Source organism: Sus scrofa, chromosome 7 (assembly GCF_000003025.6).
Source record: "Sus scrofa isolate TJ Tabasco breed Duroc chromosome 7, Sscrofa11.1, whole genome shotgun sequence".
In the NCBI taxonomy this organism is placed as follows: domain Eukaryota; kingdom Metazoa; phylum Chordata; class Mammalia; order Artiodactyla; family Suidae; genus Sus; species Sus scrofa.
Window position 1 is genome coordinate 80,934,514 of NC_010449.5, and position 18,571 is coordinate 80,953,084.

Here is an 18,571-nt window from a genome sequence, read left to right on the forward strand (position 1 = left end):
TGTTTACCAGCCTGTAAGAGGTACTCGATGAGTATTTGCTATACACGCCAGTTATCACTGATCTCAGTTCAGTTATCTGGAAGCTAAGTGTACGTATTGGTCACTAGTGATATCATGATACAATTTTGGTGCAGGGCTAGCAGCTTTTTTGCTTTTGTATTTGCTTTTTAGGGCCACACCTGGGGCATATGGACGTTCCCAGGCTAGGGGTTGAATCTGGAGCTATGCCGCTGGCCTACATCACAGCTACAGAAACTCCAGATCCGAGTCATTCTGAGAACTTTATCACAGCTCACGGCAATGCCAGATCCTTAACCCACTGAGCAAGGCCAGGGATCCAAACTGCATTCTTATGGATACTAGCTGGATTCATTTCCACTGTGCCACAATGGGAACTCCTGGGGCTAGCAGCTTTTGGTCTAGAGGTAGTGGTTTTTTGTGGGTTTTTTTTTTTTGTTGTTGTTGTTTTTTTCTCTCTTGAAAGGGTCAGGCATGTGCAGATATTAACTGGGATGGTCTGACTCTGGTTCAAGTTAGGGTTAAATCCTGAGTTAAGTTCCCAGCGTGGTTTCCTCTTGAGGTGAGTAAGTGAAGGGAGCACCATCTGTAGGTCCTGGGAAGGGGGGGGAAGGTCAGACAATCTCTATGTCAATTAAATAAAATAACGTGGCTTCAGGAAATACCTTTTGAACAAGCATTTTTGTTATCTCTCATTTTCAGCACAAAGAAATAACTTATTTTCCTTTGCATACGAAAATCTGTTTTATATTCTTCTGAAGGTATGCCTGGATTTAATGAATTCACAGAGGATAGAATACCAGCTTGCACATATTTCTGTTCATTCGTGAAAAAAGACCTTGCATCTCATCTACATAACGCAGCCTGAGCCTTAGCAAAGGATGCTCTGACTACTGGATTCACCAACTCTTTCAAACTGTTACTTTCTCCGAACATCCCGGCAACTGCTTACCCATGCTGCATTTAGATTCAGCAATACATCTCACTAGGTTTACTCTGGCCTCAGTCCCAGCGTTTGGGTCCCTGGAGACCAACGTCCTCAGATTTTGCTTGCTCAGATAACACTTTCAAACCCGCCAGCCAAATAAGAAAGTGAAGAGAAATGGAGGAAATGCAGTTGTTGGAATGTTGTTACTATGTGTCCTGTTGATCCCTACCGTCTAGTTCCTCAGGTTCTTTTTTTCTCTTGGAGGAATCCCATAGCCCAAGGGCAGAGAGAAAAAGCCCAAATGGGAATGGAAAGAGAGCACTTCCTTTAAGGTGAGGAACCATTTGTCAGGTTTTTCACTGTGTCTATTTCCCACTGGTTTTTCTAAATGCTTTTTTCAATAAAAGGCTTAAACACAGAGTGGACATCCTTTGTGCTTTTAGAGGGGAAACTGAACTTGTTCCTCACGAAATGGAGCTGGGCAGCTCTGTCAAGGGCTGAGCATTATGGCACCACATGGAGAGAGAGTTCTTAAAGCATCCTCCCAAATCACATGCACATTCCAGCAATGAAATGGCTCTACAGACTCTTGTCCTAGAAGAAAAAGGCAGGGACAGGCACGATAAATCAGCACTGTAAACTGGGATCTCTCCTAGTGGACAGGATCCTTTGAGCATGTCTGCGCCCACCCAGAGCTACAGCCACGATCCACAAATTTCACTCTCTTTAAATGTCATCCTTATCTTAGTAGGTAGGAAAAATTGCGGTGACTCTAGATGATATTAACATACTCTTTAGAGGATTTAATTTTATTCTGATAGGCTGTTGGGGTAGATGATAGGTTTTTGGCATCTACTTGCAATTTGCTCTCACTTCCAGGAGACAGCCCCTACTCCTGGGAGAGAGCCTTTTCTGGGATTCAGTTGAAAACCTACTGTACTTTCAAGAGCCAGTCCAGCTTGGAGACCTGGAACCTCCACCTATGACTCCCTAAGCGTGTCATTCTGTCCACATGTCTGCTTTGCTCTTCTCCACCATGGAACTTTCTGTTTGCCATCTTAGCTTCATACCCTAACCGCAGTCAGCTTAAGATCCTAGGGGGAAAGTGCATACAGAATTTCAGGTTCATGTTTCTATAGTTTCCTCCACTTGGGAATGTGGCCCCTCAAGTCCTAGAAACCTTGGCTGACCTGAAAAATACTATGTCTCTCCAGTCCAGTAAAATTCACAGAAGACCCTATTCCTTGTGCTGTAGCTCAGCAAAGATGCTGAGGGGAAAATGATGACAAAGGGAACTCAACTTGGTGCACTTACATTCTACTGGAGATCTTTAGAGCTTGTGTCCTGGGTGCCTTGCTTGCTGAAACCTTCAAATGGTTTGTTTCTGTGTTTAATCCAGCCTTTATAATTGTTGGCAGAGGAAGGGCTGGGCTCATATGAGCTTGTCTTTGTGCCCTCTTTTTAATTCAATTTTCTATCTCCTCTTCATAATTTTATTTCCCCTTTCTGGATATTTTCCTGGTATGGTTTACTTTACACAAAAAGCCTTATGGTTTCTTCCCAACCCCTTTTCTTACAATAACCAGCACTCTGGGAAATTTTCATCACCTCCACATTAGGCTGACAAATACAAAAAAATACAGTATACAATGCTTCCTAGAGCCTTATTATATGACTCCATGACTACTTATATCCATGTTTTTTAAGGATTTTCAAAAATAAATAAATTTAAAAAAGCATCATACCTTGGGCATCTATTTCCTGGTTCCTATCAAGTGATTATTTAAATCCGCGGGAAAAGGAGGTGGTTTTGTAGGGTCTCTCTTTGGTTCCTATTTTATATCATTCTCCATTATATTTTCTACTTTCCTCATCCTGACTTAGATAACTTAATAACCAACCCATTCCTATGATAGCAACTGACTTTCTGGAAAAAAAGATGCTGTACATATCCAAGCCAGTTTCCCACCGTAGCAGGCTGTGATGGACCACTCAGATCTAGATACATTCTGTGGAAACAGCATTCTTCCATGGTATCTCATCTTTCAGCACCTTGGTTCCTTTGTGCTTGTTATTCTGCAATCTGCCTTTTCTCTGTAGAGATTCTATTTAGTCTCTGTATTATGAAAATTGCACAGTAACTCAATTATCCACTTAAATGAAAGGAGCGATGATGTGGATAATCCCCAAACAGCACACCAAAAGTAATTTGGCTCAGATTTTAGAGCACAAGGAACATACTCTATCCCCTCCTCACAGATCTGCCATCTATTTAACTTTTTTTTTTTTTTTTTTAACCATTGAACAAAGTAACCACACTGGGTCATAAAAATCTATCACATTCTTCAGAATAGTAAGAAGTAAAAATATACTATGTCCACCCAGTTCTCATTATCTTGCCTAGTTGCTTCCAGCTCACTGTAAAACAATCCTGGGCAGGCCTTCTGCCCCTCACCTTTCTTTTCAGAGGTCCAAGGCGGGATGTCTTGGCATCTTGTGCTTTGTAGGTCACCCACAGACCACTGGCTACGTGCTGGACAAAGCAGATGGAGTCTCCATACTTGATTTCTGGGACTCCCATGCCTTCTATATCGCGCTTGTGGCTGGAATCCAATTTCTCCTTGATTTCCTATTTCACAGAAAGTGAAACAAATGTAGGCATGCCTGATTAAATAGAAATGAAATGTATAAAACAAGTCACCTATGCAGAATTTCTCAGCCAGGGAACCGATTACCAGAATAATGGTGATGTGTCTGTCTGAGCCAGGATTTCAGGAAGGCTTGCTTTTCTGATCTGTTGCTAATTGTAAAATCAATAGATTTTAAGTTTCACCTACCTCAGTGATTATTTAAATCCATGGGAAAAGGAGGCGGCCTGTAGGGTCCCTCTTTGGTCCTGATTTTATATAATTCTCAATTATATTTTCAACTTTCCTCATCCCAACTTAGATAATAATTAACCCATTACTAGCCAGATAACTTATTTTCAGCAAGTTGTATCTTGTATGATTTTAATGGTTGTCTTATATAAATGCCCAGACTCAGGGTTTTAAATGTATCTGTTATAATCATATAAATATTTTTAAAATGGAAATCAGAAGAGAAAACAGACTCTTGGAGCAGGTAGGGAGCTACTGTGCCTTAAGTTTAACACAGTAATTGGTGTATATGTCTCTCATGACCTTCTCAGTTGTGTAGTGCGGTCAATGGATTTCATTCTTCAATTGCTATTTCACAAAACGTATTGTCTAGTACGGAAAAAGGAGTTGCTGTGCACTAGGTGTCTACTTGGTGACAACCTTCGATGCTGTCACACAGTGAGTCAGGAAGGAGACCCGTGGGACATGGTAAACTCTGTCCCCCTCCTCATCAATCAGGGCTTCTGAATGGTTCCACCCTATTTCCATTTCTTCTCTACATCTGGCATTAAATTGCTCATTTGTAAAAACCATTAGCTAGCAGCATTTTGAATTTTTTAATGCATGCTGTTCCTTTTGCTCGTGCCAACTTTAGTTTTATTCTTTCTTTTTGGCCATGCCCATGGCATGTGGAAGTTTCAGGACCAGGGATCAAACCCATACAACAGCAGTGACCCAAGCCGGTGTATCCTTAACCCACTACACCACAAAAGGACTCTTCTTCATTTTTTTCTTTTTTGGGCCACCCTGCAACCTATGGAGTTCCTAGGCCATGGATCAGATCGGAGCCACATCTGTGACCTATGCTGCAGTGACACTGGATCCCTTTAACCCACTGTGCAGGGCCAGAGATTAGGCCTGTGTCCCAGAGCTCCAGAGATGCCACTGATCCTGTTGTGCCACCAGAGGAACTCCTCTTCATTCTTAATGATGGAACTATAGCACATGCATCAAGCTCTTCTGATTTGCAACACAGTGTTCTAAGTGCCATACATACACTAATTCTTCATAATAGCCTCTGATGTAGCTACAAATATTATGCCAGTTCTACAGAGGACAAAGTGAAGGTACCAAGAAGTAAGTAATTGGTCCAAGGTCCCTCAAGAAGTAGTGAAAGAGCCAAGATTTAAACCAGGAAGTCAAACTCCAGGAACTGTGCCCTTCCCATAGCCACAGACTCCTACTCACCCTTCAATACCCTGATCAGATGCCACCTTCTTTGTGAAGGCAGAATTAGTCTCTCCTGCTGTTTTTCCTCAGCACAGTCTCATCCCTCTACTGAGTACTTAGCACATCATAATGTAAATGTGCTTGTTTATAGGACACTTCCCTTTTGCCAAGCTATAAGAGAATGAAAGGTATCAGCCAAGTGACAATTAATTTTGGATTCCTGGAGTTCCCGTTGTGGCTCAGTGGTAATGAATACAACTCGTATCCATGAAGATGCAGGTTTGATCCCTGGCCTCGCACGGTGGGTTAAGGAGCCAGGGTTGCCATGAGCTGCAGTGTAGGCTGCAGATGCAGCTCAGATCTGGTGTTGCGGTGGGTCAGCAGCTGAAGCTCTGATTCAACCCATAGCCTGGGAACTTCCACACGTTGGGGGTGCAGCCCTAAAAAAAAAAATTGGAATCCCAGTACAGAGAATCCAGCACTTATCAATTACATAACAAACATATTGAAGGAATAAATACACATGCACACGTATATACAGAGCTAAGTAATTTTTTCTTTCAAATACTTTTTTTTCCCTTTCAGCTCTATTTCCTTCCAACCCCCATAAAAGCAAAATTAGTTATTTTGCACACATTTACAGGATCATTTTGAGCAATTTGAATACATTGCTAGAAAATTCTTATTTTAAATGTATGTGGAAACATTAGTTGGATTGTTAAGTACGACTTATTTCTCAAAAGGAAACATTTACAAAAGAACATATTTCCAATTTTATAACAAAATTCAATGGGAAAAATAGATTTGATATTTTATGATTTCTTCATAGGCAAGTGGTCAAGGATGTATTTACTTTACAAAACAATGGCTACTTGATTTTTAGTTCAAAAATATCCATAGTTCTGTAGACATTCAAGTCAGTAAATGGACTTAAAATATGCCAAAGTTTTCAACTCCAGCCTGTCCTCTAACCATAAGCACTGCAGAAAAATAAAAAAGAATGCACACTATAACTGTTAAATATGAATTGGCTATGCTAATTACCAAGAGCTCATCGTTAAAACAGCACTCCTTCCGAAATGATCAGTGACTGTCATCATTTCACTTATTTTATAACTTTTCATTGATTTAATAGGACTTGGCTAAAGAGAATAAATACCAGGATTTATTTTCCTAGAGTCTCTGAAATAAATAGATCATTACTGTTTATAGAATGGGGTGTCTCTGTGTCTCTGCTTTTACAAAAGAGCCTCAACGCCCAAAGTTGGCACTGCAGGGGCTGCTTCTAATTTAAAAGAAAAACAGGAGCAACAATAGCAAAAACTAAAACATACAAACTAATACTAGAGCCAGCCTAATCCAAACCTGAACAATGACAAAGCATTCAGGAACTGAGTGTCGTAGGCGGGAGAAGCAGGATCTGGCTATTGCTGATGCATGATGTCCTTCTTATTTAAGTAGGAATGCTCCCCCTTCTGTGTTCACTCAATATGTCCCCAGCTGTATTTACTCTATTGCTGGAAATAGACCCTTCCTATACAACAGGGATCTTTCAATCACTTCTTTGCAATAATTCCCCAGCTTCTGTGGAATACAGCTCTCATTTCTTAAGTTTGTATGCAACACATACTTGAACCAATCTGTACTGTTTCTTTGTCATATCAAATGTTTCCCCCTTTAGGGCCTTCCCTGACCTTACACTTCCTATTTGAAATGCCCCCTACTTCATCTCTGCATCTTCCCTCTCATCCATCAAGCCTTTCCCAGATCTATCTGTGCATTTCCTCTGATCTCATGGAATGTTCCTTCCCCTCGCTTAAGGCTCTTTACCATCTTCTGTGATAGGGATCCTTTGCTGACACACATCCTGTCCTCTGCCAGGCTGAAAACTCTACAGGGGCCAGACTGAGATTTGCTTGTCTTTACAGTTCACACGAAGCTCTGCCTGGGTTGCAAATCATCTGGATTTGCTTTATTGGTCTGTGGGCATCAATCTGTTTATCAGCGTCAACCTTTCCTATGTTACACGATTCTAAGAAGGAACAGGTTGCTTGGCCTGATAATGAGTGGAAGGGTAGTAACAACCATTAGCCCCTGTCTCTGCTGAGCGTTTAAAGGAAATAGTTTTCATGCCATCATAATTGTCACATAAATATGTATTTAGTTCAGATGGTAAGTTGCTGCTCTCCAGATTGATTTAAAATTTCTAAAAGGACAAGAAAGAGAACTGGAATAGTGTTTGGTTTGTGCTGCCTTTTTTTTTTTTTTGCTTTTTTAGGGCTGCACCTGTGGCATATGCAAGTTCCCAGACTAGGGGCTGAATCAGAGTTGCAGCTGCTGGCCTACCCTACAGCCACAGCAACATGGGATCTGAGCTGCATCTGTGACCTACACCACAGCTCATGGCAACACCAGATCCTTAACCAAGTGAGCAAGGTCAGGGATCAAACCTGCGTCCTCAAGGATACTAGTAAATTCGTTACTGCTGAGCCACAGTGCGAACTCCCTCAGCTAGTGCTTACTTTGAGAGAAGCATTTTGCCAATGACTTTACAGTGACAACACATCTTGTGAATTAACCAAGGCCCTACGAAGTGATGTGTATTATACATGACACTTTAAAAACATTTTCTCTAAATCTTCAATGGCCCTGCTGTTTTAATTTCTCCTACTTTATAGGTGATAAAAACGTGGCTTGCAGAGTTTGAGTTATTTGCTCAAAGCCCTGTAGCTAGTAAGCAATGGAATAGAATCCCAAAACAAGTGTAATTCCAAAGCCCGTTTGTCATTTGATTTTTTTTTTTTTTTGCTTTTTAGGGCTGCACCCGTGGCACATGGAGGTCCCCAGGCAGGGGTCAAATCAGAGCTGTAGCTGCTGGCCTACACCACAGCCACAGCAATGCAGGATCCAAGCTGCATCTGCAACCTACGCCACATCTCACAACAACGCCAGATCCTTAACTCACTGAGTGAGGCCAGGGATCAAACCCTCAACCTCATGGTTCCTAGTCGGATTTGTTTCTGCTGTGCCATGATGGCAACTCCCTGAACATAATTTTTTGAATGGCTACCATCAGCACAGTTAAGTTTTGACTGTGCTAATGTTTTAGCTGTTTGGATGCTATTATAAAGAAGCAGCTGAAAATATGTATTATTTTGTGGGACCAGTGGCTCTGAAAAAAAATCGCTCTGGGTTCAGAGAAACTTTAGGCATCATATATACAAACCATGAATGACAACACGGTGACATGGTTTATATTCAAAATACAACTGGAATTTGTAAGAGAAACCACTTATTCTATAGGGAGTTAGGGACAATTTTATATAAACTGACACTTGAGGGAGTTCCCACTGTGGCTCAGTGAGCTAAGGACCTGGGACAAGCTGTGGCATAGGACACAGATGTGGCTCAGATCCCATGTTGCTGTGGCTGTGGTGTAGGCCTGAAGCTGCAGCTCCAATTTGACCCCTAGCCTGGGAACTTCCATATGCTTCAGGTGAAGCCCTAAAAAGCAAACAAAAACAAAAACAAAATAACCCCAAATTGACACCTGATGTGAGCTTGGCTAGGAGAAAGAGGGAAGAAGAGAGATATGAAAGGGGATGGAATCCTAGGTAAGAGGGGGATGCCTAGTGTCTCAAGGAGAGTGGTGAAGCCCAGAAAGGGACTCAAGCAGTGAGGACTCTCACTTTATCCTATAGATACACGTTTCTCACACTCACACCATTCATAGACTTTCTGTAGGAAAAGAGAAGTTTGGACAGTACTGTATCTTCTTCTAGGAGTCAAAAGAAACAATAAGATGTTCTTATGAGTCCTACAGTAAAAAGCAAAGAATAGCCAAAAGAAACTAGACAACCTATTGAACTCCGTTTAACTAGCATTTGACTTAAAACAGCTTACTTAGCTTGGGTCACTGTGGCTCGGGTTCATGGCATGTGTTCAAGCCCTGGCCCGGGAAATTCTGCCAGCCAAAAAGAAAAAAATGGGCCCAAGAGGAGGTGGTCTATAGGGATGCTTTCCACGCAGAGCAGAGGGAACAGCAATTTTTAAAGGGAAGTCACGTTTGGCCAAGAACACAGATCTTAGCCTATAGCAGATATTTGCTAAATGTTGACTGAATCGAATGGGACATTTTTAGACATTAAGGAAACACTTCCGCTGAGAATAGTGATAGCTCTCTGCCTTTACGTAAAAGCCAGATTTGAGATTCCACCTCAATCATTCAAGACTTATGGCAGAGTCATTAAAAATAGCTATAAAATAAATGGCTTCATGTGATAAGGCTTGCTTTAACATTATTAGTTCACCCATCCCTGAAAGGAACTGTTAAAAACCGAAGCAGAGACATGACATCTAAATAGACAGTACTGCCGTGCCAGAGTAAATATTCAATCACATCACCCGACAATCCTTGGGGAATGGCCTTGCAATGTCAAGACCATGGGAAAATGATGTGAAAACAAGTTCACAGAAATTTGACTTCAATGTTCAAAGTAATGGCTCTCCTTCCTTGAATGTTTACAGGGATTATGTTATGCACGAAAATGATTACACAGCGATGATAAAATTCCTCTATGAAGATGATAGAGATTATAAGGGAATGAATTTTCACTCTATATTGGTGTATGACCATGTTTATGTAGCCGTTCGGCAAGCAATTTTCAAACTTAAACTTGGTACCCCATACTGTGCTGGGTGCTGGGATGCAGGAAACGGGGGGGGTATGTGCCCTTTGTCTTAGGGGGCTTCTGGCTGACTGAGTGATGGCTGTCATGGAATCATGAGCAGGCCCTGCTGGGGGACAGGGGAAGGGCCTCCTTCCAGTGAGAAGAAGAGGAGTTTGCTGATATTAATGTGTGGAGGGTTAACAGGCATTCTGGATACAGGCTTAGCAGTGAGAAAAGATAGCGTATTCAAAGACCATACACACTTAGTATGCTCGAGCCCAAGGCAACTGTGAGTTGATGGTGATAGATACCATGGAAGGGCAGGCAGGGGTCAGCTCTTAAAGAATCGTTTCCAACAGACTTCAAATGAGCTGCAACTAGGTTAAGAATTGTGTTCAAGGTTTCACAGAAGGGAGATGGGAATTGTGGCCAGATCCAGGAGACTTGAAAGTCATGCTCTATACATACCCCACCCCTTCCAGTTAAAGGAGCAAGTATGATGCTGTATATCAGAGCCCTCTGTACCTCCCAGGCCTCTGGTTTGATTTGCATCACCTGCTGAAGGAGAGGGACACAGGCTTTGGCCAAGATCCCATCCTGCTCATTCACTTAGCTTGCTCAGAGACTGCAGTCTGATTCCACCTGGGCCAGGCCAAGCCAGTGACTGCAGCCACTGCTCAGCCTTGACTCCCTCCCAGTAAGGCTCAGTCACATCCTGTCCTGTCCTGTGGGTACAAATCTACAGGGGCACCTGCCATCTTCCTTGTAAGGGAAGCTTGCCAAGGATGTGAACACACACCTGCTGCTGTCCCAGGGCCCCCGATCTTGTCATAGCTGTCATGGGCTAATGCAACCTGGCAGCAAACATGGGGTGGGAAGCCCATCATTGCCAGTGACTCACAGCTCAGGTAACACAATGTCCTCTCAGAGTGCAGGAGCCTAAACCATGCTCCTTCTGGGAGTCTCTTCTCTCATTTCCCAGAATCTCCAGCCTAGAGAGGATCAGATGGATACTCCCACTCAACCCCATTCACTGGGGGCACAAAAGACACACTATCTTCCCCTCTCAGCCTTCCCCCGAGTGCCCCCAACCCCTGTGCCACCATCCAGATCCAGACATGCTATTTCAGACTGCTGTCTGCCGTTTGCTCTGTCACCTAACACCTGGTACAGATGGGTGCTGGCAAGACCACACAGCACCTTTCTGCTGTTGAAAAACAGAGCCACAAATCTCTCTGCTGGGGAACATCACTATTCCCCCAGTGAGGGCAAGCACGCTAGAGGGTGCATTTAAGGAAGAGAGCCTGCACCAAGCAAGGTAAAAATACAATTCCTAAGGAGGAATCTGAGGTCCAGAGTAATGAAGGCATCTCCAGAGATCTTCCCCAAGAGCTTTTCAGGTTGTGGGTGGCAGAACTGTGGGTTCCCCGCACATCTTCCTTCTCATGGAGGGAGCTTCAGCTATGATGCCCAATGCCCCGCCCACACAATGTCCCAAAGAAGCTCCCATCTCTTGGGGAACACAGCCTTATTTTGGCCTACCACAGAGACTAGGTCATTTTAATTTCAGTTCCTTTCAAGTTAAAATGAAGGTAGCTGAGTTGAATATACCTGCACTGAGAGTTATTTAAATCTCTGATATAGTGACACCAATGAAATGTAGCCACCTTACCAAGAGCACAGGGCAGTGTGATTCATGGGTGACTTTTCGTCCAGCTCTGCTATGCTGGCACCCCCCTGGGACTACAAGGGTTTTCAGCCATCAGCTGCTGGCCTCCCTGTGCATGGGAACTGGACCAAGGGACTTGGGGAGCCTTTTGAGGGTCAAACGTGCTCACAGGCCAGAAGTGGTACCAAGAGGAAGGATGAGGACGCTCTGCAGCGCTCTGAGCACTTCTGGCTTCCCGCAGAGACCTCAGCACAGCGCTGAGCCACGCTCCACAAGGCTGAGCCAAGAAAGGAATGGAATGGAAGAGTCCCCTGGGGACTGGATCCTGCCAGCTGCCTGCAACGTCACATGACTCATCTGCTGTCACAAGAGAAGCCCCTTTCTGCAATGGTAAAAGCCTTGGTATCAGGGTTTTGTCCCAGGACTGAGACCAGGGTAGAATGCTCAAGTAGGAGACAAGCCGAGCTGGAATTCTTAGGCATTTACTTGGTCATCTGCCACGAGGAGTCACTTCTCGTTTTCCACCTCCTTCCTGACCTCCCACACCTGCTCCTGCCCCCCGACACCCCATGTCCAGGTTGTCTTTTAGGGAAAAATGGGATCTTGCCCGTCTTTGCTCCTGGGATTTCTCTGTTGCTTTGTTTTTCTGATCCTTTTCCCAAGTGACAATGCCCTAACTCACTTCCTGAAAGACAAAATATTTTATTACATGGACATAAAGTTGAATTTTAAATCCTTCTAGTGATGGGACTCTTAAAAACAAAAGTGAGGGTAACATAGAAGAGATATGCTCTGAAAACTAGAATGAACCAAGGAGTCAACACGCCATTGGAAGAGGAGCAGATGGAAGGTAATGCTTAAAGGGAATTTTAGGCAGGAAGCTCTCATTTCTTAATATTTGAACTATGGCTGTAGGAAAGCCTAACTCTGATATAGGGTAGCTGAGAGAAAAAAAAACCCATATGCCAAAGAGATTCTCCACCTAAAAAGACTTTAGGACCACAACAGGATCCAGGGAAGACAGAGTCTGACCCCCTGCTTCAAGGAAGATGGTGCTGAAAGACTGGCAGAGATGCCCCATAGGAATTCAGCTGTCAGCTTCACACTGAGTCCTACATGAACAGAATCATCAATAACCCTTAACTGAAACTGTGTTGAGAACGCAAATCAAGATCTATTTCTGGAAAACAGCAAAGAAGACTGAAACTAGAGATGAAGCTCCCAGCAGAGACATTGAGCTGTCCTCCCTGATAGCTTTGCATCCATTGTGCAAGAGCCCTGCTCATGCTTGGGTGATCCTTCCAAACAATCATAAAATGACAGAGCACAAAGCTGTCCATCAGAAGTTAGTTCAGCATGCAGTTCTGACCGTCCAGCCAGATCCAGCTCTGAGTTGGGCAGTCAAAGCCTGGCTGACCATTAAAGATGGAGGTTTAAAAAAAAGTTTGTCTTTCTACATATCAAATGGCAAAACTACACATTTGGGGTTAATCTAGCTACTACAGAATTCACTCTTTTTAAAATTTTTAAAGTTACTGTACAGCACAGGGAAATGTGTATGATTGGCTCACTCTGCTGTACAACAGAACCTGATGAAACATTGTAAATCAACTGCACTTTAATAATAATAAAAAAGTTTTATTTTTTTAAAATTATAGTTGATGTACAGTGTTATGCCAATTTCTGCTATACAGCAAAGTGACTAAATCACACACACACACACACACACACACACACACACACACACACATATCCCTTTCTTATTTTATCTTCCATCATGTTCTACCCCAAGAGACTAGATATAGTTCCCTGTGCTATACAGTATGGTCTCATTGCTTAACCATTCTAAATGTAATAATTTGCATCTACAGGAGTTCCCGTTGTGGTGCAGTGGTTAATGAATCCGACTAGGAACCATGAGGTTGCGGGTTCGATCCCTGCCCTTGCTCAGTGGGTTAACGATCCAGCGTTGCCATGAGCTGTGGTGTAGGTCGCAGACACGGCTCGGATCCCACATTGCTGTGGCTCTGGTGTAGGCCGGTGGCTCCAGCTCCGATTCAACCCCTAGCCTGGGAACCTCCATATGCTGCGGGAGCAGCCTAAAGAAATAGCAAAAAGACAAAAAATAAATTAAAAAAAATAATAATTCGCATCTACAAACCCCAAACTCCCAGTCCATCTCTCTTTGTAACCACAGGTCTGTTCTCTCTGTCCCCGAGTTTCATAGATACGCTCATTTGTGCCATGTTTTAGATTCCACTATAAGTGATATCATATGGGATTTGTCCAGAATTCACTCTTGACTAAGGCTAGCTCAGACCAGAGCTAAGAGATCTGGAGAGGAGAGATGACCTAGGAAAAGGAGGAGGAAGGTACTAATAATTTTGTATAATATGAATAATTGCAGGACAATGTCATGTCCAGAATATCTTCTCTGCATCTTTCTGAAAGAAATCACTTCCTTAATTTAAACCAGTACAGCACTGAAACTCTTGTTTCCCTGTTACCCTTGCTTTATGGAAGTGATGCATATGACTTAAAAGTATTAAAAACAACTTGGACTGTATTAAACAGCAATATTTCCCAATAACCTCTGAGCAACACGGTGCATTTTTGTTTGTTTGTTTTCTAGGGCTTTCCACTCTCCTTTAACTCCTTTCTCTCTTAAGACTTCAAGCTTCAACCATGATACACATTCCTCTATGCACTCAATTCAAAAGATAAAAGAAAGCATTTTGAATTCCACTTTGTTCAAGCCTAGTTTCTTTTCGGTCATAGTTCTACCTGGAGGTTTGGAACAAGGTCCAAGTCCACGTCATCACACCTTACCTTTGATGCCCGAAAGGAGAAGGCTGTGGACTTGGTGTCTGATTTTCCCCTGTCCTGCAGTATAAGGCCTTGGTCCTCTGTCAAGGCCAAGTAGTGGCCTGTAGTAAGATGCCGAAGTCGGAAAGCCTGGCCCCATCTGATGTTACTGCCACTCCAGCTAGATAGATGAAACAGACAAGAAATTGTATTTACATAAAATAAATCTTTTTCAATATTTATCCTGTGCTTTTTTAATACACGCTCTGACTTAGAACCCTTCTGGGGTTCATCCTCTGACTCCTGGCTTGCTCTAGGACTGCAAGTCTGCCTACAACTACACATGCTGCTCACTTGTGACACATACACACACAAATACATACACATATTGTAGTATGTTAGAAGGTGGTAAAGTCTATGGAAAGAGGTAAAGAGGCTAAGATAATTGAGATAAGAGAGATCCCATGTTGAGTGCCAACCTTTTGATGTAGGACCCCATGGGGTTGGCACTCAATGAAAGTCATGGTAAGTGTTAGGGGAGAAATTATTCACCGAATAATATGAATCAAATTTATCTTTTAAGTTAGAACAAAATGTTTAAGAAATATGTATGTATAACTTTTTTTTTTCTTTTTAGGGCATACCCATGGCATATGGAGGTTCCTACACTGAGGGTCTAATTGGAGCTACAGCAGCTGGCCTATGTCATAGCCACAGCAACGCCAGATCTGAGCCTCGTCTGCGACCTACACCACAGCTCACAGCAACCCCAGATCCTTAACCCACTGAGCAAAGCCAGGGATCGAGCCCATCTCCTGGATGCCAGTTGGGCTCATTAACTGCTGAACCATGATGGGAAATCTGATAACAACTTTTAAATTGACTCTCCTCCTAATTCTTTGAAGCATTGAAGAATCCAAATAACATTGATAAAAAGGCTTAAATGCTTCACGTTTAAGATTATGGGGAAATAGAGAAACACAAACTGGAACTATATATATATATATATGGTTATATATATATAGTTACATATAGTTATATATATAGTTACATATAGTTATATATATAGTTACACATATATAGTTATATATATATATATATATTTTTAAAGTCCATTCAACAAGAACCAAGCCTTAAGATCCTGAAAACAAGAGTGTGTTACTATAAGAATGTTAACAGGCTTAGAAGAGAACATAAATGCCACAAGCCATCTAACAAGTGGGTGCCCCTTAAAACCAGTATTCTTTCAAACAGCCATCTCCAGAGTTTCTCAGTAAAAAACCTGAATGTACTTGTGTGTGTGTGTGTGTGAGAGAGAGAGAGAGAGAGAGAGAGAGGGAGAAAAGCTCTAATATTTTCTCCTAATCTCCAATGAATTATCTTGAGGACCCCTTGGGAGAAATCCACCTCCCCATTAGAGATACTTTTACTTTGAACAAGAGACTTAATTTGAGCAGGGAGGCAGTGAGCAGAGAACTAGGGGGAAAGTCAGAGAAGGAAAACCAAAGATGGCAACATGGACCTTCCTCTCTTACCCCAAGCAGTTAGCTCTAGCCTAACTCATGATCTCTCTCAGCAAGATAAATGTTCAGAGCATAACTGGATCCCCCTTCTGCAGTTTGATGTTTAGAGATGCCATGTTTTTACTCAAGTACCTGTTTCCAAAGTCCAGCCTCCTATTCTGTGTATCCAGGTACAACTGTTTCTGACAAGGTCTAGCAAATACGGTTTCCTACAGAGCTACGCTTCAAGTGATGTTTCAGTCTTCCTCACCTCATGCCATCACAGCTACCATTCTGCCACTTAAAGCTAACTTTGCCCTGGAGCCAACAAGGCTACTGGGAGCAGGAAGACTTACCTGAGTTCCAGAGAATCTATTTTAAAAAATAAAATAAATTGGAGAAGAGCTTTGGTGCCTTTTGGTGGACATGTCTGTACTTGCCTTTTGTAACATAGCCACTGCAAGGGCACCAAGCGTCAGGAGCTGGGTTCAAGGCAGCAGAGCTCATTGGCTTCCAGGTCAATACAGAGGTCTTGGAAATCCTGTGGTGTGTGTGTGTGTGTGTGTGTGTGTGTGTGTGTGTGAGCACGTGCGTGTCAGGGTGTGTATTTTGTTCTTTAAAAACAACAACAACCACAAAGTCACAGACATTTCAGAATGTAGCTCTTGGCCAAGGAACTTCTGAGAGGTTGCCAAGTAATGTGCAGGACAAATGAACTATGTAGGACAGTGGATTGTCCTGAAAAGGAAACAATCTTGAAAGAAGGCCACCCCGACCCTCCATTACCTTATCCGAAGGGGTTCTACTCTCCACAATGATCTGGCTCTTGTGCCAGCTCCTCCGGCTTCGTAGAATATCCTCCTGTGAGCAGAGTTGGAGATTAGCCCTTCTGTGCCTGATACTGATCAACACGGGCAGGGAGCAACTGATGCTGATCAACACGGGCAGGGAACAACTCCCTGCAGAGGCTGCTCAGAACCCACTGTATTTCTAATTTCTAAGCCCTCTTGGAGTCAGGAAAATGAGAAGCAAGAGTCAAAGGAAGGTATAATTTTCCAGTCCCTTATAAGGGGAGAAAAAGTGCTAAAGGGGAGATTACTGCTCACCACACACAGGCCATGGACACCCATGGACTGTCACATGTACAATGAGAGGATCACCGTCATTTCCACATCAGGACTTCAAACAGCCCAGTCACACATCATCAGACCTGAATATACCAATTCTTTCATATTAAGCTCTCAGATACAGTTTCACATCTTTAGAAAATATATTTGCACTTATAAAATTTATACATAGGACAGTATGAATTCATTTCCATTATTCTAAGAAGCTTGGAAGAAAGCTTTATACATATTGCCATAGTGTTCATGATTTTATTATTATATTGTTGTCTCCTTTCCCTGCATTGATGATCGTCTTCTAATGTGTTTTTAACTAAAATGCTGATTTTGGAATAACTCTAGATTTATAGATGACAAAGATAGTACAGAGAGCTCCCGTTCAGTCTGTTTCTCCTAATATTAACATCTTAACTTACTATAGCACAGGTGTCAGAACTAAGAAACCAGTATCAGCACATCATTAGCAACTAAACACAAGACTATGTGGATTTCACCAGTTTTCCTAATAACTTTTTTTTTTCCTGTTCCAGGATTCTCGTCAGGATGTTACATTGCATTTAGTTGTCATATCTTACCTGTTTCCCTTTGGTCTGTTGGTTTCCTTATTTTTCATGACTTTGACACTTTTAAGGAGTATGGGTCAGGACATCCATAAAATCCCTCAAGTAGGGTTTGTCTGATGTTTATATGATGATTAGTAAAGTTTGTTTTTCTTAATCCATACAATAGGGACCAATCCATCTATGTCACAGATTATAAGGAATTAAATGAACTATCCTAGTTTAATGGTATGTCTCTTAAACAAACAGTGGTCCATCCCTGAGTTACCTGGTACAATGAATCCAGGCACTTTCTGAGAATTTCATGACCTTAGATCAGAACTGATCATTTGCCTGCATTTAATTTCACTAGTTTAAAATCCTACCTCTACTATAAAAGGTTTGTACACATCACAATTGTACTACTCAAACTCCCAAAGAATCTTGATCTAAATTTTAAGACAATCAGGTAATCAATAGAGAGGAAGAGGAAATGTGTAGTAATTATTTCCTCCTCTCGAGAAGTAATATAATTGTGGGCTGATTAAAAATATGGGCTTGGGAGTTCGGCAGACCTGAGTTTGACTCTATTAGCTGTGTGACCTTTTGTCAAATCCCTCAAATCTCTGCATCAGCTTCCTCACCTCTAAAATGATCCTAAAAAGGGCATTTAAGTCATAAAATGCTTGTGAGAATTGAATTTGTATTTTTTGGTTTTTTTTTTTTAAGTCATGAATGTGTACAAAGGAGTTCTCATCGTTGCTCAGTGGTTAATAAACTTGACTAGTACCCATGAGGACATGGGTTTGATCCCTGGCCTCTCTCAGTGGGTTAAGGATCTGGCATTGCTGTGAGCTGTGGTGTAGGTCCCAGACGTGGCTCAGATCTCACATTGCTGTGGCTTTGGCATAGGCCAGAGGCTACAGCTCTGATTTGCCCCCTAGCCTGGGAACTTCCATATGCCATGGGTGTGGCCCTAAAATGAAAAAAAATAATTTTAAAAAATCAATGTGCACAAAGATGTTCATGGATGTACAAAATACTATGTATTGTGCATTTATCCAAATTTTATATAAATATAAATGTTCATAAACCTGTAAAGAACATACATAGAAAGCTACATTACAGGGTTTAGAAACAGAATAAAACATATCAACAGTGGTTATCTTTGGGTGGTGGGATTAAAGAAGATACTCTAAACCCTTTTCAAATGCACGTGCTCTCAGGA

The 18,571-nt window shown here is 42.2% G+C and overlaps 1 protein-coding gene across 1 annotated transcript in view; it reads right to left on the reverse strand.

The window, feature by feature from the left end:
• Positions 1-18,571, reverse strand: part of RYR3 (ryanodine receptor 3) — a 568,547-nt gene that overhangs the window by 294,484 nt on the left and 255,492 nt on the right. Inside the window, 3 exon segments of the mRNA XM_021099907.1 lie at positions 3,402-3,575; positions 14,203-14,359; positions 16,467-16,541. Of these exon segments, the coding sequence (XP_020955566.1) occupies positions 3,402-3,575; positions 14,203-14,359; positions 16,467-16,541 (406 nt within the window).